Here is a 27,750-nt window from a genome sequence, read left to right on the forward strand (position 1 = left end):
AATGAACACGTGGATCGACAGGTTTATTCTTCGGGGGAGCGTTATATCATTCTCGATTGAGGATGATACCGTCCCTCTCGCCTTTGATTATCACACAATCGTACAATTATTAATACGTTGGGCTAACCAGATGATGGCACGACGATGTGAGAAGCATTCGCAACGAGACCGACCTCGGGGCTCTATCCGTCCTTTAAATATATCCTTTCTTTTAAGTATCACTTATTTAAAATACCTCAAACGATTAAATACACTTCGGCTCTTCGTTTCTAATGAATTTATCTCCCTTCGGTACATTTACACAGCATAATTCTAACCATAAAATAGTAATTTTTGAAGCAGTAATTAAAAAATTATTTAACTTGCCATAACAAGATTGAAGTTAACGGGAAAATAAGATAAATCCAAAAGTGCGAATCAGGTATAATACAAAGGAATTATTTTCGATACTATTCTACCTTAAAATGTGCAGTCTTTTATATTTAATTAGTATAATCGTCTTTGTAAAAGAGGATCGTAAATTTGTCGGTACAAGATATAAGCACGGGAAGAAAAGGGAAACCCTGTGTGTGTTATTACATTAAAGCTCGTGAGACAGACCAAATTTCTTATTTACTTGACACTTGCGGATCTTCAAAGATTAATCAACGTACATTGGACCGCTATTATCGATCTGCTACCACTTCAGTAGTAGAAAAGATCGTCGAATGAAACGTTGTTATTAAAAATTGCGATGAAAATTTCTGAAATTCTACGACGTTGATTTAATGAATCTGATTATCGATAATTAATTCTTACAATTGCTAGATAACGATCCCAGCACGTAATTATATAACGATCCCGCGAGTTACATATCGATCACGATTACCATATTCATGGAGTCGTGCGTTTTTTATGTACGTTGTATTAATTTCGATTTCATCATAATTTCTTCTTTAATCAACGTCACGCGTAACAGATCGCGCATAAAAATTCCTTTTACTTTTTATGCGATTTTCCTCCCCGCTACTTCCGATTCTTTTCCCTTTTTTTCTTAACGGACAATACGGGCTATTGATGAACATTGTTCCTTCCTGGAACGGATCCATTCGAGACAAGCGAGCCGTTGTGTTCGAAAGGCATCGATGCCACAGGACTTTCTCAACCGAGTCGTCGCTCCGGTCAGATATCTTTCTAAAACGGCCCTGGCCATCGGCCAAACTGCCTCGAGAACACGACAATCGCGCGGGAAGCGATAGGTGAGAAAAGCCACGAAAACCCTCGGCTCTATTCTCGATTGACTGCGATTGTCTAAGGAAATCAACATTTCGATTTCGCCCAATTTTTCGGAGCCAAGTACAATTCTCCCGCGTAACGATTTTCCATTTGAAAAAACGCATTTGTCCTATCGATCCTCGATAGGACTGACTCGCTGGTTCTACGAAATTATGTATGCAAATAGTTCGACTTGCAACAGCGATCTCATTTACAGCCGATTAGCTTAACCTTCGGCATTTTTTGCCAATAAACCTGGCAAATTTATACAGTGCGTGCTAGGTTTTTGTTAAACAGCGCCGAGACAGCCTCCCGTAAGTAAAACGAGTAAATGTATAAAACGATCCACGCACAGCGCTTAATACTTATAAAACACGTATGTTGTTACGACATCTGCTTAAAATGCGCATTCGTTGCGCGATTATTTCAATTACTTATGCTTTCCTTATAGTCCTCTGCGTTAGCCGTAACGACACTATGCAAAACGCGTTGTCGTTATAGTCCCGTTGTGGAACCGGATTCGACCATCTTTTTCTACGAAACCAATATTCGTATGAAATTAAAACAGTTCGCCGCTGTGAATCGATACCAACATTCGCTGTTCAAGAATTTTGTAGAAACACTTAGAGTGGTTACGACAGGGGAAACGATACGTTGTACATTGACGAGGAGTTCGTATAATTTATAAATATTCACCACAAGTACCGCTACAGTAATTGAATATAAAAATAAGCTCCAATACCAAGGCCAGCGATCAACCATTCGCACCACCTAAAGTATATACTAACTATCTCGCTGTCAAGCATTCAACGTTAGTAAATTTGCTATAAACTTTAGAAAAGCTCTCCACCTACACTGCAAACGACATCTCCAGCCAGCCTGTCAACGAGGACAAAAATGGCTGTGTACCGGTTGAACGGATTTATCTGCTCGCGCGCAACCCCTCACGAAAAGACCCACGCGATGGTTTACGATCACGGCACCGTTTTCGAGGCATTACATTCCTCGCGCGCCTACGCTCCTCTCTCGCTCCAGGGCGTCGCGAGGCCGCGATTTTTAGAAGCTTCGTTTTCTACCTCCTACCGATACTTTACAAGAAAGAAAGAGAAAGAGAGAGAGAGAGAGAAAGGAGAAAAGAAAGAGAGAAAAAAAGAGAGCGTACACGTGTTGTATCCCTGGATCGATGTATGTATGTACAGGGGTGCTATACACGTGTGTCACGTTGTACACGTGCAACGGATTTATGCGTGTGCCGCACGCACCGTATAATTCCGTCGATGGAAAGATTATTAACCAGCCAGTTGCCTCACGTGACTTCCAGTTGCTATTTTTGTGAGCAGCCAGAGTTGTTTTGCGCCCGGAAACATTTCGATAGGTGAAAATGTAGAAAATATGATTAAAGATTTTATGTACATATACGGGTTTGGATAAGAGGTCCAATTTTTAAGAAGGGTTCAACTTAGAAACAAAATATACCCCGATGGTATATTTGATGCTTGCAGAGTGACTGCCTATTAACTTTTAGAATACTTTTTGCAAATCGAAGGTTTAGTTGTATTTATAATTCCTGCGACTTCTCAGATAAAGGTGAACTCCTTTCCTAAAGCTTAAACAATCACGCAGGCCACGGAAATACATTCATAGACTGTCTGGATTTCGAAATTCCAACAGACTACCAACAGTCATCCCTTTCGACATCGTGGAATAATATTTGGAAAGATTACACTTATATTGTGATGGACTAAACTTAATTACCCAACTTATACCTTAATTTACCTATGAACTATTACAAACTAATTACTAATACGAGATACTAGGATTAATTTACTAGGTAACTATATTAATAATGTCGTTATTCTACAATACATATTACTTATATTACAAAATCCTATAAAAATATATAATCTAGAGAGAGAGCGCGTTTTCATCGACGCCAATGGCAACCATTTGAAACGCATAATTGCCCGCGCAACATCTCGCATATTCAAAGATTAATTATCCCGGCCCCAATGGCCCGATGGCAATCCCAACCGCGTTGACTTCGGAATCCTGACGACATCTTTACCTGACAGTATTAGAAGGTCCAACTTCAATCTAATGCTGCCCGGTAAGATGTGAACAGATACTCCGTCCGATGTTTTTAGCTTTTAATCCACCATCCTTAGAGTCGTCCCTTGCCCATGTCGCATCTTTCCTTGTCCACTCGCTTCGTCCACGCTGTTCTCGTGGCTCACTATTTTTTTTAACTTAGCCTTTTAGCTTTTTCTTTTTCTCTCATTCTCTCTCTCTCTCTCTCTCTCTCTCTCTCTCTCTCTCTCTCTCTTTCTTTCATTCCCTCCTACACACACTATTTCTCTCTTTCTTTGAAACGATCGTGCACCGACACATTTCCCGTTACCGGAACACCTTGCTCTTTCGGAACTTGCAACGATCATTCGCCTGTTGGTAAAAATGCAATCTCCGCTGGTAATGTGTGAACAAGTTTCTCGTAACAAGTCATCACTTCGACTTTGTTCCGAAAGGATAAGGCGTAGAGAGGTCACCGTCCGCTTTATATGTTTAGTGCATAGCGTAAAAAAAAAATGTATATATATGTATGGCGTGGACAAGGTGCAAACAAATGCGGTACAGAAAGAGAGAAAAATGTGCAAGTGGAGAAAATCACTTGTGATATTCTTGAGACAGAAGGAGAGGAAACAATATTAGTCGTTTGCTATTGGAGTGTTAGCAAGGCAAGATGTAGACATGCGAGGACGAATAAGGATGGATCGCAAATTATTTTATTAATTTAATGTTATCTAGTTCGCATTCTTTTTGGAGATGTAAAACGATCGTAATGCAAGGACATTGAACGGGCAATAGCAAGCAAGGAAACGGTGATGATATTAAACAGCACACAGAGAACACAGCAAGCCAGGAAGAGTATAGTAGCGTAACAACAAGTAGCTGCAAATTCTAACCGAGTACCTGTGACTGAATCTATGGTACAAAAGTTCTAAACCACGTTCAGATCAAGTTCAATGCATACGGGATGTTGATTATAAAATTTGAATTATGTAATTACAGCGAATCGTATCTTTTTGCGCGTAGAATAGACCAAAGATGCAACATACGATATACCTGCGGTTTTTCTATTTCCATTTCTTTTCGAATAGATTCGTTTGCCAAGCCCCATTACCACAGGAGATAGCATCGTTCAGATAGAAGGCGAGCAGAGTGGAGATGAGGGGGTTGCCTCCAATGGTAGGAGGGGCAAGCATGTTTTATGTAATCACCAACCGACTCTGCGGGACTCGGTATTAATACGGGCAATAAATAAACGCCGTCAGGGGGGAAAGACTCGATCCTAAGGCATCTTGCCGTGCCTCGTCTGCTTCTTACCTCTCTCTCCACCCTCTTCACCGTACGCATGGGCGTCGCACAAGACTTTTACATGTGAAATAAAATTATGTGAAAATTTTTCAATTTCTCTTTCCCCTCGGTTTTCCAAAGGCTCTTAAACCTTCTCGGACTGGATAAATTTTTCAGGTTACGATACGAGATTACGTACTTACATATATATTTACTATCCTAATGTAAGCTAATATTGTTACAAAACATCGTTACATTTATTCCTAGCTTATTCTTCATCAACCACTCAGCCACTCTGCTTTTATTTGTCCTCCTCTCGTGCAGCTACTCACGAATTATTTTTAATATTTAAAACAACCAAATAATACGCGAGTTTACATGCAGGTGTCGTCATGGAAGCCCATGAAGTCGAGGTCAAGTGCCCACACATTTACTGTCACCGATTTTTTAATGCTTCGGATATTCTGTCGGCGCAATACCATTTTCGCGGCAGAACATGAACTATAAACTAATCCCCTTGTATACATAATTATTTGTGTTGATTTTTCATTTACTTTCGCACTCATTGTCGAATAGTATTATAAAAAACGAGTAAAATAAATAATTGACATTTATTGCCTCGTCAAATTGAATTTCAATGATCATTTCCGTGATTTTATTCACCGTACAGAATTATTTTCATGGTTTCACGTATGCAAGGGTTGCACCCAACGTACATAAGTAACTTCTCCTTTTTTCTGTAGTATTCGGAGCCTCTTCTCCGGTGAATTTACATTTCCGTGTATCTGGTAACCGGTTTTATGAAGCGGCTCACGGCTTGCAACTTAAGTAGGAATTTTTCTCTCTACGAAATATCGTCTCCCCCTTTATGGGAAGATACAGAATAACGTAACGACCACGAGACGATTTTTTCTTTTTATAAGACCAACACGTGTATTTGCAGATTGCCAAAAACCGACACCGCATCTCCAAAGTGACACTAAATTGTGTTCGATAAAGTTCAAAGTACAAAGAGGAAATAATGACTCTTAAAAAGGAATACTACGATTTCACCGTTACTTTACAACACAGAGACCGTTATTTCTTTATTATGCAAAATTGTACCAAGAAAAAAAAATAGACTCCCCCCCAAAACGAGTATTTTTAAACGCTATCCTGCAAATAAAAAGAAATCACTGCTGTTGGTAATACGTGCGCACTCGCGAATGAATAGGAAAAAGGAGAAGGCAAAAACCAGAGAAGGAGAAAAGAGAGAAAGATAAAAAGAAAATTTTTTGCCAGCAGATATGATGCTGTGCCATCCGTTGCTCCTTATCGCACGACCAGTTGTATCAACGTCTCCGCCTTTATGCAAATGGCCGAAGGCTAATATCCATAATGAACATTAATCTGTTCCTTTTTTTCTCCTTTAATTTTTTTGTTTCCTTAAGCATGGCCGGTGTGTCTCGTACACCGAGTGTAACGAATGACGTCCCACACATAGAAAAGGAGCATGAAAATTCTCTGGATACACTGTTCCACGGTACGACAGGAGTAATTTCATGGGCTGTCGTAAAATTTAATTGGTGCTCCCGAGAATGTAAATTCCCCCTCATAAATTCCCTAGACTCGAGACGTCGTTCACGATGCGCGAATATCGTGTCGATTAAATTGTATATAAATTAATTTTCTATCATGCTTTCTAAATTTCCTGTCCTATTGCTTCATGAAAAGTAGACACGAAGCGGGTATAATATACATGGGAATTCTCGGGAATATTTCAATCCAAGAAGTGAACGTAGAAGTGACGAACAAGAATGTGGAAACAAAGAGGCGATACACTGGCATACTGACAAACTCACAGACAAAAAGGTATGGCCGCATGGCCGATAATTCAAGTTATTTCGGGATAAAGTATTCGCCCAAATATTTCTCGAACCTTCGATTTCGAAGTTTATTTTCCCTCTGTGTGGTGTCGCGAAAAGTAGAAAGCAAAGTGGTTCGTCGCGACTTTATTATGAAACGCGGTATCTCCTTCATACGAACGAGAATGTAAACAAGCTGTCGGTATTAATTTGCTGCGCACGCGAAAGACAATGTACACTCGCTAAGAAATAGAAACGACTTCGAATTCCTTTGTAAGGAGGAAAATAATTTTTTTATTTCTTCGCTTTTGTTTACGCGCCGTTTTTCGTAGACAGGAGGAAGAAGGTGAGGGGAAAAGAGGAAAAGAAAGAGAAAGAGAAAGGAGAAAAGTATACCCGTTGCATAAGCTATATTTAACTGCACCTGCTGGCGCCAGACTATTCGCACACGCATGCACATGCACGTTGTGCATATTATACGCGTTGCTATACAAGACGCAACGCGCTCTGGTGTCGAACATACGATCTATTCGGCAGGACAAGGGCGTGCGCATGGCTAAGTGGGATTATTCTTGATCCCATCCTATTTTACTCGTATTTAACACGTTTCAGTAATTTTTAATATCGAAATTTTTGTTCCTGAACCTAATGAACATATAGCGGTATTAAGAGAAAATTAAAGTGCGTAGTAGAATTATTTTGAAAGAACAGATTCAACGGTATATCACCCGGCATATCGTGCATGAGGTAACGCGACACAATTTGAAATCACGATTTCTTCGATCACGTTTCCTTCCCTTACCCTACCGATTCTAACTGAAACGAATCTAATAATAACCCGACAGATCATCCGGGGATAATTGGTAGAAAAAAAAGACAAAGAAAAAAGTATCAACACACAAATACACATAAAAAAAAAAACGTGCTCTTCGGGCTACCAAATATGGCGCGATACCGAGCGACCTTAGAAAAGCGCTACAAAGCGTTTAATTTAATTAACTTTCGTAAAACGTACCGATGGGCGTGTCTATATCCAACAACACCCGCCTATCCATTTTCAGCATTTGAATCAACCCAACGGTTTTTCACTGATCGCGTGCACAGTTTCAAAATTACAAAAAATGTATGACCTATACATGCTCATACATCGTAGAAACTAAGCAATTTTTAGCTACAACTGAATAATTTCTACAAAAGAATCTAAAAGAAGAAATAATAAAAGGAAATAAAAATAGTAACGCAGGTGTGGACACGTGGTATCCCTGTTCAAATTACGCGCGTTACATAATCCTACGATAGTTTCGATACAACATGACTCGATAAATTATCGATTTTTAAAAATTCTCAATAGTGGAATATGAATGTATACCATTCATCTCGTTACAACAATTGTCCTTTAGAAATATAACCACAAAGGAAATTTACTTTCTAAACGCGAATGATGTCTCGGTAAGAAATGATTGTAAATCAAATTCTCACTCACCCAATGCAGAACGTCTAAGGATATTTCAGCGAGGACATCTGATCATCGATCGTCGTCGTCAGCGTCGTTACTTCACGACCAAGTCCTGCAGGGCTTTCGATCGATTCTTCGCCGAAGGAAGCAGAACGAAGAGGGCGGACAGGAAGAACCGGTGCACCATTCCAGATAGGAAACGTGACGCACTCTCGAGCAAAGTGCACGATGGCTCGGCGCCACCGTCCTTTATGCTACCAACGGGAAGGCTCAAAGAGGCAGATTCGTCGGGAGATTCGCAGAGCACCGAGAATCGCACAGGAAAAGGAAGGACTAATACTCCCGTGTCGCGCAACCCCGAAAATCGCACTGTCAGCAGGAAGTATGGCACACGATTGAGAACAAACATGAAGGAGTAGGAGACGTACGACGAAAGGTGGAGAACAGCCTTCAAACCGAGTAAAAACCGGAGAAACGAGGGAGTGGGGACAACGGGAGAGAGACATGGTCGAGAGTAGACTTCCTTCCTCCTTTGCCGACGTGTGTACGAGCGGAACCGGCTCCGTTTCGACGCGTGCTCCCGTTGAAATTTGACCGCGAGTAAACGTTAAACTCTTTTACTTCACGAAACGAAGACGAACGATTAGGAATGACGACCGAGGTCAAACTAATTTTGTCCCGTCAGTGAAACGATCGTGCACGAAACTAACAGAACTGTCGAGCAACTCGTAGACGAATGACCAACCGAACTGGTAGAACGAGCGACGCAGACTAAGCTGCGCGGAGGCTGGCAGGAACTCCGCCAGTCACGGCTGCGCGTTTCCATCGCGCCGCCTGGTGGTGGGGATAGAACGACATGCGTGAGAGTGCGTTCGTTCTACCGAACGACGGAAACGGGGTGGGGGCTGGGGCTCGCGCGATATACCAAGAGTGGGGGATCGCTGCTGAACGCACTCCGTGAATGATGCAGGTGGCGGGCAGGGATGACGATGACTAAGTCTGCGCATCGCTACCGTGTTCTACTAATTATCTCCTTTGCTGCAATTAAAAAGAGTAGATTACTCTTTATAAAATAGATTGTTCGTATACACTTTGTATTTAGAGAAATATAAAATTTTGTAAATGAATCTTTATCAACCGAAAATTCATACTATTTGTAATAAACCGTCAAAGGCGAGGCAAAGCTGCAAGTACTCATATTGTTGTACTTCATAACGCGGTGACAGAGTGTTTCGTCATTGAATTCAAGACGTGCACATGTGATTACGCTTCACACTACAGGAGGTTTTTACAATGTGAACCTTTGTTGTGCTTGGTACTCTGAAGAAAAGGGAAACGAATACGAAAGAAAGAGACGGAGGATTAATTATTAACATACACGTTGAGAAGAACGTGAAATTCTTGCAACAATGATTTATATCGTCTTCTCCATGTATAACGTCGTTGGACAAAATTTAATCCCGTTTATTGCTGTACTGTTTTGCGTAATCAGTGCACTTATGTATATTCCATGTCGGCAATATCTTATCAACGTGGCACGACCTAGCGACCCCGTGTTTTCTTCTGTTTTAAATTTAAAAAATTTTATCGCGCTGAGAACTAGTATTGCCCGATATCGAAACTTACGAAATGGGGTGAGAGTGGCGCTCTATCGATAATGAGCTGAACAGATAATGTCCGATATGCGGAGAAACGAATTACATTCGATGTTGCATCACTGATTTTACGTATACATCGTCGTGTGTTTAGTAACTATAACGAGATGGAGATGGAAAGCATTTTTCACTCTGAGACAAAAAGTTTACTTTGAAACCGTTATCTTTAGGTTACTATATAAGCGTAGATAGCAGTTTTTATTGAAAAAAAGTAAGCTATAAATTAGAAATTTTTGAAGTTGGAGAAAGATTGTTCTATTGCTTAATTCTATGATATTTTAAGACCCGTATTACATGGTAATGTTATTTTGTAATAGAGTGCGGGTCACTTTTACCCGTGGACAATATAGTTCGTTATTGAATAAATCGTTATTGTACTTTTACGTCGTGTAAAATGTAAGTGTAATTTTCCTAAAAATGACACCAATAGGTGGTCAGCGTACATAACCGGAAAACGACGTATTGTAAAGCTTCCTGACCCACAAATCGTCCGCTTTTCAGATGCAAATGCATTTCTCTCTTCTTTTTCCTTACGAAGATAACAGTCATGAATATATGGGAGGCCAAACTCCTAGAATATTTATCCGCAACTATTGTATTCTCAGTTAGCCACTAAATGCATTATTATGCCTCTTTTCTTATTACGCCAAGTTAAAAAATTCGAGGTCCTCCGAAAGAAGAGATAGCAATCACAGGAAAACAAGAATACTTTCACACGCTAGTCTACATCACCAATCGTAAGCTCGCGTGTCTTCCACATCAAGAAATTTATTCTAAAACTTGTGGAATTTCACTTCTGAATTTCTATCGTAACGCACACAAATTGTGCAAGTCTTCTAGACTCCATCGGATTAATGGATAACATAGTCAAAACCGGAATTGAGTAGAAACTCTCCTCGCTCGAGTCCATCTTGGATCCGAGTGAAAAGAGAGGATGCAACGGGACTCGGTTGGCTCGTTTTCAAAGAATAAAAACCGAAGAAATTGGCCATCACGGCCAGTGACACGACTCGCGATCGGCATATTTCCTTGACCACGTCATCGTCGAGCAGTGGCCACCGTGGTAGGGAGAGAATTTGCAGAGTGTATTAGTAGGCCATGACGAAAATACCAAGCGGTCCGGATAGTAATAGCGAGAGCATCTAGACGGCATTGACCGCGCCCGAATCCCGTGTACAGGTCGTTCTCCGTTTCCCTCGTTCCTTGTGTTGCCTGCTGATGCCACATTTCTGTGCATATACATAAGCAACTTTACGATGCGTGTTTCCAGAGAAATATTTAGTAATGGCATTAACAGAAGTTAGATCGCGACAACTTTTCCTTCAGCAGTTGGAAGATCAGGAACCGTGAAATTATGCAAAAACGAACGTAAGGCCTGTTCTATCATTCCATCGCTGGTTTGTTACTAATCGGATATTCATACGATCGATGGCTTCTGTCTTAGTAGTGAAACGGCATGGTTTTCTTATGGAATGTTGATTTTCACACGTGATCCTCGCTGATGCTCTTAGGAACTTGTTAAACTCTCATTATCCTGCAAAAGCTTTTAATGATTAGCGTAGAAAGAAAGTCGAATACTTTCGAAATTTATATATCTACTAATTGGTTGATTTCTTATGTTTTAACGGAACTAATTGTATGTAGCTACAATTTTTATAATAATGCGTGCTTATCTGCCGAAAAGAAATAAAACAATAAAGAATTTTTATAAAAATAATTCAGAATTCATTGTGGCTGAAAAGAAATAATATCATACACGAATCTCTACTTCCTTCGCAAACAATTTGTCGTTTCAAGGAAGTGGTTTTTATCCACCGCTAATTTTGTCCAGCATGTTACACTCTCGGTTGATTATACCGGAAGCGCGATAGTTCACAGAGGCAAGGGGACACATAGGCCACACCTAGGTATAAAGCGAGTAAAACACATGCAAGGCGAGGTAGAAAGGTCGATTCGGTCTGTATTCTTTTCGCTATATTCTAGCTCCCTGTCCTTCTCCTTTTTTTTTCATTTTTTTTCTTCTTTACCATCGACCCAATACGCCGCTCCCATGTTTGTCAACTACGTATGCTTCCATCGTCATACAACGATTCCGAAACGATCGCTAGAAAGACGAGTTCTCAGTATTCGAAGTCAGGTCCAAACAGCACAAGATACAGCCAGCATGCTTTTACGGCTAATAAATGTCTCCCTCACGAGCGCCATCCCCACGTATTCAGCCGTTTCGTGTTGCACATCGTCGAGAAAAACGCATTTCAATAGCTCGAACGCTCATTAACGGTAATTAAAGTGGCCCTCCGGTGCAGTATCACGTTACGCTGGCCATCAGCGTGAATTGATTTACACGACGTGTCGGAACAGATAGCAAACACAATCAATAAACAATATTTATCGTATGATAAAATACGTTATTCGATGCTCTTATCCATTTGATCTATTTTTGACAGCTTTAAGATATCCTCTTCCTTTTAATAAAAATCATGTGAAGCATATGCGCGTTGCCACATGCAGTTAATGAATTGTTAGTTTTGTACACCTGTTTCTATAAAATAAGCATGATAACAATATCAGACAATCAAAAAACGAATGAAACACTATACAGTCGAAAATTTATACATTCTTATCGAAGCATATTAATAAAGTAATAAGCAATGGTAATAATTGTATGCTACTTACGGAAGATTTCCTATATCGTTCCTATCTCTTTTTCTTTCATACAGAAGTAGCACCCAAAAGAATGTGAACTAAAGGGCGCGATTAAGAAATAGCGAAAGAAATAGAATTTCCACGTGCCGGGTTCAATGGTTTCCTAGTTATTTCTTGAAGCAGTGGCGCAGCCACACAGAGTGCATTAAAATATATGTATACTAAAGCCATTTCAAGGTGTAGAAAATATCTGTCCTAGAATCTTTCTGAAAAAATGATTTCAAAACAATAAATAATATCACAATATAAGGGTGTCTAAAAATTGTAAGTAAAATTTATATACGCTCAAATTAATAACATATAGACTGACGCCTATACGTGGCATAAAATCTAAATATCTTTTTACCTAATAAATATTGCACATGATTATGGGAGTAAATTAACAGGCAAAGAAAAGTGCCAAGAAGCAAAACAAGTAACAAAATTATAGCGAAGGACAAACAGACCTGATAACCCGAGTATACCTCGGTTAGCAACACGATCGTTCGACTATTACGAGAACGATAACAAACACGTATATACCGGCCATGGTATCTGGGGTTATCGTTTTTTTTCCCTCCTTTCTGAAGCCAAATGGGGGGAGTGTTAACTGCGAAGGATGAGAGAGTGAACCATGGGTCATTGGAAAAATCGACAGACGTCCCGTCTATCCACCTTCCCTCCGTTTCTCTTCATTCTTGATTGTCTGAAATTCTCGAAACCTTTTCATGTTAAAAAAATTTCTTTTTCTTTTCTAAGAAAAACACATATAATAAGATTCTTATTTCTTTTTATACGTTTTAATAACATAAACATCTGATTCCTCTTCGTCATCTTATCTATATACGTATACATATATCGAGGCATAGGAATCATAATCAACAGCTATCCGGTCGTGTCGACACATTTCCGGCAGGATTTCGAAACAAACTACGAAGCAATGCCGTACTCCGATATATTGGCCGCAATCGTACCATATGCACGTTTAAGAAACGCTTTACACACGCAAATATTGTCGCAGTTCACCACGTCGAGGGTCTCTGCATCCGCTGACGTCACGTTAACCCGGCGACCTCGTCGAACTTTGCGCCACATTAACATCTCGATTTACAACAGTTTATGTATGTTCGATTTCCGTTCGCGAAACCGTTTTAAATCGAACAGCGACATTGAGAATGAAGTCGAACTACTTGGTAACGAGAACATCGTCAGTTTGCATCAAACATTTTCATTTTAATTAATAAACACAGCTGTCCGACAAGTATCCGCAAGTATACAGGTTGACTCACTACTCGTCTGACAAAATTTTACAGCTGATACTACACCACAAATGTGTAAAAAAAAGTTCATGTAAACCTAGGTCCGATTTGTAAAAATGACAGAAAAAATTGAGATTTTTGTTTTTTCAGAGAAACAGCAGTTTCACTCATACTATTAATTGTATCTTCCAAACCGTAAGTCCTGCAAGAAAATGACAAACAATATTGAAAAGAGCAATAAATTCCCTATTATAATAGTCTCTATTTTACCTTGAAACTCGAGAACAGGTGGAGTAATAAAAATTTAAACTTATTTCAGGAGGCGAAATTTGTAAATTGCGAAAACTTTAATCTCCTATTTAGGTAATTAATTTTAGACGTAGAGGGCAACAAATTTTGCAAAAACTTCCTTATTCACTAAGCTTTATGATAACATAATCAATTTTTTATTCCGCCGCACGGAAGCAAAGAAATTTTGTGTGAAATGGTGAAAACTGCAGGTGAACTGTATATGCGTTCACAGCACTCAAAGGGTTAATTTCATTTTTAACCCTAAACGCGAATTTCCATGGAAAATTTCTAACGACAAATTTTATTACAAAATTTTTATTTTACGACCAATTTTACTAAATGGAAATAGAGGGTGCTGCAACTCCGCAGTGTCCATACGTGAGTTATTCCTGTCACTCAAGAGAGCCAATACTCTCTGCACCCCGGCCCAAGCCAGAGATTTCCTCATCTCTGTAGGGCTCTCTTGAGTGACAGGTATGGTCTCTTAAGTGTAATATTTCTGACCATGTCCATTGCCCCCGCTCGCCAAAACCGTTGAAAAAACCACTTTTTTCTATGGAATTATGAACTTCTCAGTTTCAGCTCCGTGCTGTTTCGCTCCAATATGCATGCCTACAAGAACCTACATCAAAGACTTCATTCCTCACCACGGCACGACTCCAAGGAAAATTCTCTGTCATTTTAGCAAACTAGACCTAGGTTTATGTAAACTTTTTTCTTACTTTTCAGGTGCAGTATTAGATGTAAAAATTTCTCACACCAGTAGTGAATCACCTTGTATATTACACATCTATTGCCTTCCTGACTACGTTTCCGCTTCTCTTTCCTTCTCTCCCCTGCTCACTCTCTCCCGCCCCCCCCCCCCCCCTCGCTCTTTCTCTCTCTCTCACTCTCTCTCATCTTAATTACAGAATTTTAGAGTACTGGTGATTAAAGAAAGAAATTCCTTAATTATCATTGAATAGAAAGTCAGATAAATTACATCTCCCGCTTTAGATGTAAAGTGCTCAAACTGGTCGTACACAATTATCGACAGCGAAGTAAAGTACTGAAGAACTGGTGGCGCCATCACTACGGAAAGTACTGAAACTAATGCCCGACTAGTTTTAGCGCTTCTCCGCGAAATGGCGCTAGTAGTTCTTCTGTAGTTTACTTCGCTGTCGATAATTATGTGCGACCAGTTTGAGCACCTTTCAAAGAAATGTCGCTAGAGGTTCCAGAGTAGGGTCGGCATCATCTGTCTTACTTTTTCTTATAGCATCTTTCTCTCTCTTACCTCTAACGCGGGAGATATAATTTATTTTACTTTTTCTATTCAATGAAAATTAAGTAATTTTTTTATTTAATCAACAGCACAGTAAAAATTTGTTGCATGAGTAGTGAGTCATCCTGAACCTTCGTATTAATTAATTTTACAACTTTTATGACACTTATTGATAACTTTAACTGTTTCTATCGAATTTTATATTAAACTTTAATTTTAATTTTACATATAATAATTAGTTATTAAGTTGTTTAGCTGTGTCTGCAAGTGTTTTATTGCTTTTATCTACATGCACCAGCAAATACATCACAAAGCAACTTTACTTCTTTGTGCTATATATATTATAACACGAAGTTATGAAAACAAAGATATAACACATAGTTATAGTGTTATAGAATTAAAGACGGCATGGAAAATATAAAATAGTACTAACCGATAGATACTGCACGGTTCTTTTCGTGTTTTAACTTCAGAAAGAGTTAAAGCAATATTTTCAGTTCTTCTTAACTAAGATTACTCTTCTTTATATTTTCATTAAATCTTGCTTCCCCCTTTTAGTCGCCTCTTACGACAAGCAGAGGATACTGTGGGTGTATTCTGATCCCCACCACACAGGGATACCAGAGACAATAGTAAAACTAACTAATGCAAACTCTTCATTATGTTAAAATTATACTTAAGACAATAATTATTCAATTTTTCATGTACCTTATGCCCTCATACAGGTATTTGATGAATTAAAAGCTAATGTCCGATCAAGAGTAACTCAGTTGATACATAGCTTAATCTATTTATGTTACTTGTCTTTTTTATATTCTGTACGTCAATGATATCACATAAATAAACTGTTCAATTTACAATACAATTATAACAGTATATACATAATAAAAAAATATAAAATCCTTGTTACATTTGTCTTTAATTAGTGGTTAGATTTAATATAATTCCTGAACCCTCCGGTCTAAATTATAGAGGGCAGACCTAAACCTATAGTTTTTCTACATGGTTGATAATCCAGAGTGTAAGACGACATTAAGTAAACGAAAATAAATTATAAAAAGCAGATTGAAAGATCCATCTACAGATCTTCCAATAAATTATCAAATAAATGTATACACTTAATGTATCAATATGATGATATTAACTAAAGTGTATATAACATTAACATTTAACGAAAGTGAATGTAATATTATAATATTAATTCAATATAATTATTTCTAAACTTAAATATTGGTATCTCTTTATGAAAAAAGTGTGGCTTAATCTATCTTTTACTTCTTACGTATTATGTTTAAATAAAACTCTTTTAATGATATGTAATTGTTTTCATTATAAGAATTAGATATTATATCTGAATCTGTATCTGTATCTATTTCTGCTGTGCTCTTATGTGATAGACTTAAATTATTATTAACATCATGGAAGTTTTCATAATGTGCTATATAACTAAATTTTTGTAACCTTTCTAAAATTGATAGCGAAAGGGCATTTGTAGCCATTTCATATGCTTTCTGTAACAATTCTTTGTAATCAACTCCATGTATTTTTGTCTGCAATAGAAATTGTTTATAATTGATATCGCAAAATTGAAAATATTATAGTAAATAAAACTAGATACCCTTTTAATAAGTTGACTATATTTATATGCCCGAAATGGTTTAAGATTTTTTTTTCCTAGCCAGGCGCAATGAAATTTCTCTTCACCGAAAAAAGAAACAAAGTAACTGACCTACAATTATAATGATCTTAACATCGCATACGAAGAAACTATATTATACAAAATGCATAGACTTACAACTTTACGGGATTTTCTATATCGTTTATAGAATGTCAATGTATCAGGGCAATCATTTACTATACCTGGCCACCATGGAAAACCCTTGATATGTGCCCATACGATACTGCCTGCATTAAAAGCATTATGGATTATAGTAGATTCGATAGCAAGGGGTATACGACATTCTGGTATATCACAAGATGCTATTGATTTGTCTATAAAGTCAAACAATGATATCAAACATACACATATATCTAATATACAAAATTATTAAAAAATAAATCTACAGACCAGAATTCATTTCACAGTACCATATATTGGGTACTTCTGTCGGATCGTGATAGTCATCAGTAAATCTCCATTTTTTACACTTTTTTCTACAGCACTCAATCCAGAGACCAATATCTCTCCTGGGCTGTAGCCAACGTAGCTGATTTTTCCAATCAAGATTAGCATCACATTGAGATAACGCTTCTGCATTCGAATTGAATACTGTAGAATAAAAATGTGCCATTTTGAATGACAATAAAACAATTAAAACTTCTGACTCATTTTAAGTTTGCACAAATTTTACTTGTTACAGATCTATCAGTTTATAAAATAGCATTATATCATACAATCTTATTACAATATTTTCCCTTAAGAATAGCATACTTATTACAATTAAATTAACAGCTAACGTACACTGTTATACGCGATAATGGATCAATTTCTCCTTTGCATCGGTATTTTTCGTTTTCGACATGTATGTATATTTTGTATCACTTTTTGTACACCTACCTACAGATGATTGTGTCTTATTGTTTCCGTTGTTCGATACATTTACAGACGTGTTTCTTATAACATTCTTATCGTTCTCTTTATCGCTTGTTTGTACTTTAGTGTTGTTTAATTTGGTTTCTAATCTACGCTCTTGCGAAGAGCCGAATCTATTGCTTTTAGATGTATGTTGTTTGTAATTTAATAGGTGGCTACTTCCAAGGTGTATGCCGCTATCTCCAGTGTTCAAGCTATCCGATTCATCATCGGAGTATTGTAATTTTTTTGGTCTTAAATCAAATTTTTTTGGTTGATTTTTATGTTTCACTGGTGCCTTCGGGATTGATACAGGTTTTTTTTCCATCAGCGGCGTATAAAACGAGTTACATTCGTTTTCGTCAGACAGTCGTTGACAGGGCACGTTAAATTGCTAAATAATGGGCATAAACGTACATTCTTTTTGTACAATAATTAATTTTAAATTAATTTCGCCAAACTTAAATGCGGATATTTTTATATTTAGATATATGGATCGATTGTGCTCAGAATTTAGATTTTTATGGTAAATGTAAATATAAATTTTAGTACTAATAATCTTTTAACAAATCTCGAAAATATTACTATTTTATTACAATACCTGTGAAAACCGGCTATTAAACGCATTGGAGTTTTCTGTTTGCTCGAAATCGTATTTTGTGAACAGTACAAGTGGTGTTTGTTTTTTCAAATTAGGTCCTCCAAACAGAAAATTTTTACTCTGCATATTGTTTCGGTATTATTGTTTTGAACACAATCCCTTAGTATGGTACGAAAGTTAACACTGTGTACGAAACGGCTGTGTTTATATTTTAAATATGAGGACAACGCAATTTATTAGAAAAAAAATCACGGATAACTAAAAATTACGAGTGCACCAGAAACCCGCCACGTTTGTAATGAAGTTGCTCGTTGTTTTATTTGTTGCAAAGCAACGCGAACCAATCGTAAATAAGATTTTAAAACAAATGATATACGTATAAAATGTGCGATAAAAAATACGCTTGAAATCTTTGCCCTGTAAACGATGTCGAGCAACTTTTATTTATTCCTTTATATTTTAAATTATTTTATGGGTATCAAATTTATCGTAAAATGAAACTAATGTCTAAAATGAAAAACTGTTTTAAGTTTCTTGAAATTCTTTAATTGCCGCCAATGATATCATTGGTTAATTGGAATTTCGTCGCGCGCAGTTTTATTCTAATTTGTTGGTTGCATCGTTTGCGATTCAAAAAACCGTCAGTTATGTTCGTTGTGCACCTCTGTACGTTGTTCACGTGCAACACATTTGGGAAAAACGTTGCATCTTGCATGCACGTAAAATATACATACAATAGTAATCATATTTATTCATAGTTCCGATCGATATACTCGCATCTCATTCATTCCGGTGAGTAAAATTTCGGATTACTAATTAATTATATATTTATATATTTTATAATACAAAGTAAAGTCGTAGCCAATAGAACGCAGTTTTTAACCACGATATTAATTCATTTTCTTGTGTAATTTCTATTAGCAAAACGGAATATTTTAATACGTGTTGTATTTGAACTATTAATAAATCGGCAAATTAAATTTCATTAAACGTTTGATTCATACTACATTTGTTAATTAATACTAATTGTTTTGGTCATTTCTATTAGCATTAAATATGCACAAATAACAAAACGATTTTATGCGTATGATATGTGTATACATATCTGTATAGTATTATGTATATACCACATAACAGCAAAAAAATGTTATAGTTAACCTAATTTTTTTTTTATTTTTAACTTTACGTGATTCAAATAATCGAATTACGTTATATTTTCTTGAATTTTCTAACGGTTTCATAGCAATACGGTATTTGAAAAATTGTTTTTGCACGATCAAATACTACTTCGTTGCCGAAAATTGCCGAAGTTACGTTCGGCTCATTCGGGTACTCACATAGAAAATGGAGTTTGAGCAAAGCAACCAAAGCAGCTATTCGCCATCGTTGATGGGCGCACAACGACGGTTCGGAACTAGGTGTATCAAATACTTCTCGGTAAACGTGGTTTCTTGTGCTTAATACAAGTAAAAACTACATCAAAGTGAAAATAGAACTGTGCGAAAAGCGTTTAACGGTAAGTTTGTTTGCCTGGCAAGGCAATTAAGGAGGGAAACACAAAACGAAAATTCTGGGCATTGACGACCATCCGTTTACAGAACGCATAAACCATAGTCTGCGCATGCGCGATCGCGGGAACGATAAATTTACGCAGAGAACAGTATATATATGATTATAAAGAGTTCGCGGGACAAATGATTGGATTACTCTTTAGAAAGATGTTCCATTTAAAATTACTAACACATTACAAATAAAATTTTGTGTAACCAATATTAGAGTAGCGGTGCAATTGTCTTTTGGTGCGTGATAAAAGAAAATTATTTTCAAGATTAAGTAAATAGATTTTTTTTTATGTTTTGTATGTTCTTTTCTATAAAATCGATGTTACAGATTAAAATTTTGTTTTCAAATTTTACATTCATTATGTAGGATTTATTTATACTACATATTAAAAAAGTATTATAAAAATATTGTACAATATCTTTACTATTTACATTGATTATTTATGAACATCAATCTTAATGTAATTTCTTAAATTTTTACTTTAACATGATACATATTAATTTTTAATACAAATCCTTTAATTGTTTCTTAGATATCACAAGATGTCATCTGCACAAGTTGATCGTACTACCAAGGTAGGTCATATTGCTAAAAAGGAAAATGAAAAAGCCCGAAAGACATTCAACTCATCTCATAAAAAACACAAGCATGAGGACAATCGTCATTTTAAGTTTGGTAGGAAGCGTCTGCAAAGTTTTACCAGTAATGGTAAATTCTTTCCACCATATAAACGTAGAAAGAAAGAGGGTGCAATTATTCCACCTACAAAATTTTTACTTGGTGGAAACATATGTGATCCCTTAAATTTGAACAGTATGCAAGATGAGGAAATAAATAGAGCTATGAATGCTGTTACACCCAAGTCTAGCCCGTTGCCAACACCTAAGCACAAAAAAGAAGTTATCGAAGTCATAATACCACCGAATATCTGTGATCCTTTGAACTTAAGCAATTGCAATGACAGTGACGAATATGAGAAGCAATTAATATCACCATCAAAAAAGGGCTCTAAACGGCGGAATAGAAAGAAAAAACGGGCATCTTCTGGCTCGGGAAATGATGGAAGTGATTCAGTTGAAACTAAAAGTAAAGATTGCAATACTATTGACACTGTGGAATCAGTTGTGCAAACTGGACCAGAAACTATTGAGACAGAACAACAACAAACACAGTTAAACTCACCATCAACAAATTTATCCAGTCAACCTAAAGAACCAAAACCAGAAAGTCCACAGAAAGATAAGAATAAGTTACGTTTGAAAGGTTTAGAGGAACCTAAAGACAAAAGGTTAAGGAAGATGGATGTTAAAGACAAAATTGTTAGTCCTGTGATCCCCCAGCCAGGTGCATGGAAGCCTAGACCACAACATCGGCCAAGTCAGGATAAAAAAAAGAAACAATCTCTACCTAATTTCAGAGAGAAAGATGCACGATATCAATATGGAAATTACAACAGGTATTATGGGTACCGTAACTCTCATCATGAAATGGACACAAGACTGACAGTATTTGGACAGCGAAAACATCTGTTCATTGGGAAAGATGTATTAGACATTGGTTGTAATATTGGTCACATTACTCTTTCTGTTGCAAGAGATTTCTCTGCTCACAGTGTAACTGGTATTGATATTGATAGAACACTCATCAATATTGCTCGTAAAAATATCAAATATTATGTTAATTGTGCACAGTCACCTGCTGGTAACGAAGACAGTGATCACCAGGATGTAAACTTCTTCCCAATGTCTATGCCAATCAATTATGGCCCAGTTGATATTCCAGGTTTTACAAAGAATAAAAGTCACAAAGGTTTCCCTTACAATGTCACATTTGTGCAGGTATTTTATTAAATTGCAAATATGCATGAAATATTAAGTACTCATAATCCAAGAAGTTTAAATTTGTTTATTTTTAGGGTAATTATGTGCTCGAGGATGATTCACTATTATGTACGGAACAACCACAGTTCGATACGATTCTGTGTTTATCAATAACTAAATGGATACACTTGAATTTTGGCGATGCAGGTTTGAAGCAAGCTTTCAAACGCATGTACGCGCAATTGCGTCCGGGTGGAGTGTTAATATTAGAACCACAAGGTTGGAGCAGTTATAACAAGAAAAAAAACCTCACAGTAAGTACAATTCATATTTCTTTTGTAATTGCAATTAGAAAGAAGTGTTAGGAGAAAGGGATAGAATTTAAAATATAATAGTGCATTTTACAATTAATCCATTTTTATCTCACAAACTTATTAAGTAAAATTACGTTAGTACAAAAAATATACATCTTCATTTTGAAGAATGATGCAATTGTAAAGTATACATACATCATTATACAAGGTGATTCACTACTTGTGCGATAAATTTTTACAGCTGATACTATACCTTAAAAACCGCAAAAAAGTTCAGGTGAATCTAGGTCTGATTTGTAAAAATTGGAGGAGAAAAAACTAGAGGTTTGAAAGATACAATCAATAATATTAGTGAAACTGCTGTTTCTCTGAAAAAACAAATATCCCAATTTTCTCTGCTATTTTTGCAAGTCCAATCTAGGTTTATATGAACTTTTTTGTTTTTGAAGTGTCGTATCAGCTGTAAAAATTTTTGACACGAGTAGCGAATCACCCTGTATATTGTGAAAATGTAGTTGTTTTCTTTGATTCAATTAAGGAAAGTATAACGTGTTTCAGTTGCGTGAACCTCTTTATACATCATAATTTTCATCAAAGCATGCATTTAGTTTCTTGCAGAATGGTAGTAAATAAATCAATTCGCTTTTTTCTTTCAGGAAAGGATATATAAAAACTATCAAAGTATCGAATTTCGTCCGCATAACTTCACGCAATATCTTTTATCTTCCGAAGTTGGTTTTTCCAAATGCGAAGTGCTATCGATACCACCGCACCCGTCAAAAGGTTTTCAACGGCCGATCCACTTATTCACCAAAGCTGGTCCATTGCCGGAAACTTCGGCGAATACAGTGGCAACCGCGCCAAAACGACAAGAGCGTCGGGACGAAGTGAGGAGGAAACTGGAGCAGAAGGAATACGAACAGAAATTGTTCAAAAAAGAAGAAGTTAAGGAAGGAAATATGTCAGAGATCAGTCAACAAAGCAATGAGTCCATGAGCCAATATGACCAACTAGAAAACGTTTATGCACCTAGTACTACTCCATGTTACGATACGCCTGGTTACAATAGCGACAATCAACCACCAGATGCTTCCAAAATGTGCTATGTAGACGTCAATATGGAGAATGATAAAATGGAGAGAGAAAGTCAACAAGAATCGAGTATAACATCGACAAATACCTTAGAAAACGTGCAGCAACGTATTGAGACGTTAATGGAAAATCAGACACTACCAAAACGAAGCATCGAAGCAGATAATGTGAATATGGTAGATGTGAAGAAATCCAAACAGGAGAATGAAACGATTAGACTCACCACCAATGAGAATAAAAGAACAACGGAAGTGAAAGGAGAGAAAACATCACATAAATTGGTTTCTGTAAATGAAAATAAGTTGGAGAAGGAACAAAGGAGGGACAATGAATCCAGAGACAATTATTTAAATAGTCATTTAAATAAAGGGAATGATGCAAGGAAAGACAAAGAAGATTTAAATACGAAAGAATGGATGGAAATGGAAGGTCGCTCGAGGATCTCTTGCGAAGAGAAGCAAACAGAAAGGCAACGCTGTCAACAGATCTCGGACAATACGTAGACTCTTTCAAATCAGCCCCCTGCGTAGAACGTGAACGGTGCTACCAAAATACAGGCTATTTCGACTATTTGGTTACCCATCTACTTGACCAACCTCTTTTCTCTTCACTCGTCCTTTCACTCTTTTGTTTTCTTCATGAACATTTCAAGAGGGCAGTGGGTATTGATTGCTTTTTAATGAAGTCTTAATAGAGTAAAAGTTTAAATAGATTTGTTTAGAAATACATAGTGATAAACAGAAATATTGAACGATACTATTCACAATACCCGTATATTCTGTTTCCAGATTTTGACGAGGACGTAATGCAACCGTTCCACTGTTAGCACATAGTTCCATCACTTTTCATTCCTTTCCTTTTTCTTTTTCCGTTTCATTCTTTTTCCATTTCTTTTTTTTTTCTTTTTTTTTACTTCAGAATTATGCCGAATAAACAGATTTTTTTGTAGGATACCTGGTGAGAGTTTCAGTGTAATGTAATTTGTATCAGTGCGTCTAAAATCGATCTCGAACCTAAGACTATTTAATACTACTATTATTATATAGGTATTATATGTGACGCAACGTGTGATGCTCCATTAGAGAATGTGACTCGAGAAGGAATAATAAAAGATAATATAATAAGAGCAGAAAAGAAAGGGAAAAACGATGTAAAACCAAACACTGTACGTGATAGAAATTGTATCGCTTTTACGCATAGTACGAATGTGATAAGGAGATACAGAGTGCGTCTATATCTGGCTGTGCCTGAGCGCGTTAGAATGTTAAAATGAAATTATCGCGGAAAGATAAAGGAAAGTGGAATGGGCGAAACAAATTCTAAGTACGTGCCTACAAAACAAATGATACCAAGCATTTTGAAATTTTGCTGTACTATCTGAGCACGTTCCCGAATATTGCATAAAGGGGTTAATTGATCGAAGACTGACTTTTTGGCTTTACCATGTCTTTCGATGAAGTAAAAAAAAAATGAAAAAAAGAATGAGATATAGAAGAAAGCAAGAATGTGAAATTAATTATATAATGAAAGGAAACGAATTTTTAGGTTGTGCTTCGGAAACAGAAAACTGCTCCGTGCTCGCGGTCATACCGTTGCCATAAGGAAGTTATATTTCTTGCGTACAAAAGCATAGCAAAGCAAGATTAAAAATTGAAAAGAGACGGAGCGAGACAGTCAGCACTGACAGTTTTTTTTTCGGAAGTCATCCTAGATTGAAAATGAAGACAGAAAGGATATAACTGTTATTATTATTTTAATTGTACAGGAAAAATGGGTAGGGGGATTGTCTGCAGATTTTATTATTGATGTTTCCCCTTTGATTCATCACCTAAATCGCAGACTGTACCCCCGGACAATATGACTTACTAATTTTAATCAGTGTCCACTCGTTGCCCGATTGAATTATACTGAATAGTGTTGCGAGAGAAAGAGAGAAAGAGAAAGAGAGAGAGAGAGAGAGAGAGAACCGGTTAATTTAATTTTTCTTTTTGATTACAGAGATAGTTGGAGAAATAGAAGAAAGCAGGAGAGAATGGAAGAATGAAAGAATTACGAGAGAACGGAAAAGTAATTGTATAATGAGTATATGTGGGATGATAAATCGATTAGAGACTTTGCAAAAAGTGAGAGGACGAGAGATAGAGTGAGTAAACACCGGAAAGTGAGATGTCGATTGACGACCCTAGATTGTAAACCTGTAAATTTATGTAATTTTAGAGGACCCGAGTGTATTGTTTCATATAGTTGTTATTTATTTATAAAGCCGAGAATCTTCGAATTTATTGAATAGGGAGTACGAGAGAGTGTGTGTGTAAGAGAAAGAGGAAAAATCCAGATGATCAGAGTTGCCGAAAGTATTATTGTGTTGTTGAAACGTGGTTACACACATATATAATACATGCATACATACATACACATATACACACTCAGAGAGTGAGAAAGGACACGTAAAATTTTTAAAATGGTATACTCGTGATTGTTCATACAAACACAAAAAGTTCCTTAGAACTACAGAACGGAATGAAGAAATGGGAAGAAAAAGGAAAGTAATAGTAATAACGGAGATGAAAAAAGTGAAAAACAGCACGGCGAAAGTTTCCGGAACACGTATGTACAAGCGGCTCTCCTTCTTGTATTATCTAGTCTGTATATCATTGAGAAAAATGGAATAATCACGCGACAAGTCACGTTTTAGCTTGATACGAAATTTCGTACTTCGATACGAACACTTTCACACACGTTCCACAAAATGTTCCTGTTTGAGGGTGTCTTATGCTTACCATCTTAGTTGTCTTAATGTTCGATTAATAAGTGAAAAACAAACAATAAGAAAAAACCAATCTGATTGTAATATTTCAGTTAATTGGATTTGCTTGCAATGCATATGGCACTAGTTATTAATGCTGCATAATATCGTCACGTGATAACTCGAGAAACTATTTTCGCGTTCTTGCATTTATTTGTTTTGTAGTTGTTTCCTTTTTCTTGATCAAAGAATAGACAGTATTGTTTGTTTTTATTATATTTTTTGCGTCTCGAACACGAGTGGGATCAATACATGATCATAAATTTTCACCCTTAACTTGTTCATCATCTTATGCATTGCGATATTTTGCATATAAAAGATGTTTCAAAAGGGAACGTGTATAGTTGAAAGAACAATGCGAAGACAAATTAGCACAAATCGACTCCGGGCGCAAATCACTTTTCCATGTTACGTTTGAGAGAATGAAAAAGAAAATGAACCACTTAGACGCTTACCAGGAACACTCATAGTGTAAGAAATAGAATTAATAATAAAGAATCGCTTTGAGTCATACAGTTTGTGTTTTAGCTTATTTTCACGTCATTAACGATGGTGAACAAAGTTGTTAATTATGTTTAAACTACATTTAATGTTTGGTGGTAATGATCTCATAGTTTTGTATCTAATGTGCAGAATTTATTGTAATAAGATAGCTTCTCTACACTATTTACGATTTTACGCTAAAGATTCGGGGGATCGTTTGAATCCTTTTCGTTTTTATTTCAGGACGCATCGAAGATCAAAATTCAGTTCTGCCTGCGGCTGTAACATTCTTTTTTTTTTTTCCCGTAACAATTACTGCACATAAATTTTACTACATTTGAACGACTTTAAGGAAACGATCGTATGTTTTATAACTAATTTTCATTTAAAAATGTGATTATTATGAAATTTTGATGTTAAACAGAATTATCATCTTCACTTTTACAGAATTACGTACAATACGGAATGTAGGAAAATATTGAAACAGTTGCACACTTAGTTGATGGTTCGTATTATAATCTGTAGCCTGAAATAGCTTCGATCAGGCGAACTCACACGCAGAGAAAATTAGTATTTTAAAACACACAGGCCGTGAAGAAATTTCGAACTCGATACCATGGCAGTGACGATCCCGAGCGTAGCATGCTAACATGAGAGAGATTCTCGTGTTATCGCTTGCATCTACTATTAAATGTATACATATATAATATATATTATTATATATGTCTATAATATATATTATAATATATATTATAATATATATTTCTTTGATAATAACATATCCTTTAAACTCTGTATATTTTTATCTATACTTTATCAATTCTTTTTTTCTCTAGAAATGGGTGTGAACAAATGGGGAGGATCGACGGAGAGGCGTGTTGACCTGCAACAGCATTTTCTCTAAAATATTTAAGAGATAATGAAGAAAACCAAACAAGTTGACCGTACATTCGTAGTACAAGAGTGCATGTTTTGATCGTAAATATTCTTCATCTTCATCTCGATTTCTGTTTAAATCTATTGTTTGTCGCTTAAGATCTACCAAGGGGCGCCAGCACCCCAAAAATTGGGCACGCTCCTGAACGTGCACCTATTTTTTTTCTTCATTTTTCTTTATACTTCTATTAGATACACATGTAACGTGTGCCTACTTATTATTGTTTTCATTACGCCTTTAAGAATGTACTCTATCATTGGTAACGTGATAACAATTATCATTTGTCACTGTTATCATCATCGGACGTTTACGTACATACATACAAGAAGGCGTGGCACGACAATGGCAAAACAGTTGAAAGAAGGGAAGATAGATCCTTGTTCGTCGCTATTTTCATCGATGGCTGAAGTCTGGAGATCTTTAAAATAGTCGTAAAAGGGATTCTGGTCAAAAATGTTGAGCGTAAAAACATTACGTATCGAATACATCGTATGTAGATTATT

The 27,750-nt window shown here is 36.6% G+C and overlaps 2 protein-coding genes across 3 annotated transcripts in view; one reads left to right on the forward strand and one right to left on the reverse strand.

Moving 5' to 3' along the window:
- Positions 1 to 15,803: 15,803 nt before the first annotated feature.
- LOC143429526 (uncharacterized) lies at positions 15,804 to 18,375 on the reverse strand. Its single transcript, XM_076905215.1, has 9 exons — positions 18,233 to 18,375; positions 17,617 to 18,025; positions 17,128 to 17,328; positions 16,855 to 17,051; positions 16,678 to 16,788; positions 16,335 to 16,609; positions 16,062 to 16,145; positions 16,013 to 16,020; positions 15,804 to 15,904 (listed from the first exon to the last, which is right to left on the reverse strand). The coding sequence occupies exons 1-9, from the start codon at positions 18,356 to 18,358 to the stop codon at positions 15,804 to 15,806; spliced, it is 1,512 nt and encodes a 503-aa protein (XP_076761330.1). The 5' UTR covers positions 18,359 to 18,375.
- A 1,182-nt stretch (positions 18,376 to 19,557) lies between these two features.
- LOC143422251 (7SK snRNA methylphosphate capping enzyme) overlaps positions 19,558 to 27,750 on the forward strand; it is a 37,619-nt gene continuing 29,426 nt past the window's right edge. The window contains exons 1-4 of one of the 2 annotated variants that reach the window (XR_013101695.1): positions 19,558 to 19,748; positions 20,328 to 21,633; positions 21,711 to 21,929; positions 22,586 to 24,780. Coding sequence is in view for 1 of the 2 variants with exons in the window: in XM_076892755.1 (XP_076748870.1) it covers positions 20,338 to 21,633; positions 21,711 to 21,929; positions 22,586 to 23,524 (2,454 nt within the window). In the remaining variant the exon portion in view is untranslated. Of the gene's footprint in view, positions 19,749 to 20,327; positions 21,634 to 21,710; positions 21,930 to 22,585; positions 26,343 to 27,750 lie in introns of those variants that run through there. The other variant, XM_076892755.1, reaches the window with a different exon arrangement.

Source organism: Xylocopa sonorina, chromosome 1, assembly GCF_050948175.1.
Source record: "Xylocopa sonorina isolate GNS202 chromosome 1, iyXylSono1_principal, whole genome shotgun sequence".
Lineage (NCBI taxonomy): Eukaryota > Metazoa > Arthropoda > Insecta > Hymenoptera > Apidae > Xylocopa > Xylocopa sonorina.

Coding starts and splice junctions, on each gene's coding strand:
- LOC143429526 (XM_076905215.1), bottom strand. CDS start 18,358: ATGCAGAGTAAAAATTTTCTGTTTGGAGGACCTAATTTGAAAAAACAA. Junction 18,026..18,232: donor TTAATAGCCGGTTTTCACAG/GTATTGTAATAA, acceptor CCCATTATTTAG/CAATTTAACGTGCCCTGTCA. Junction 16,610..16,677: donor ATAGTCAACTTATTAAAAGG/GTATCTAGTTTT, acceptor TTTCTATTGCAG/ACAAAAATACATGGAGTTGA.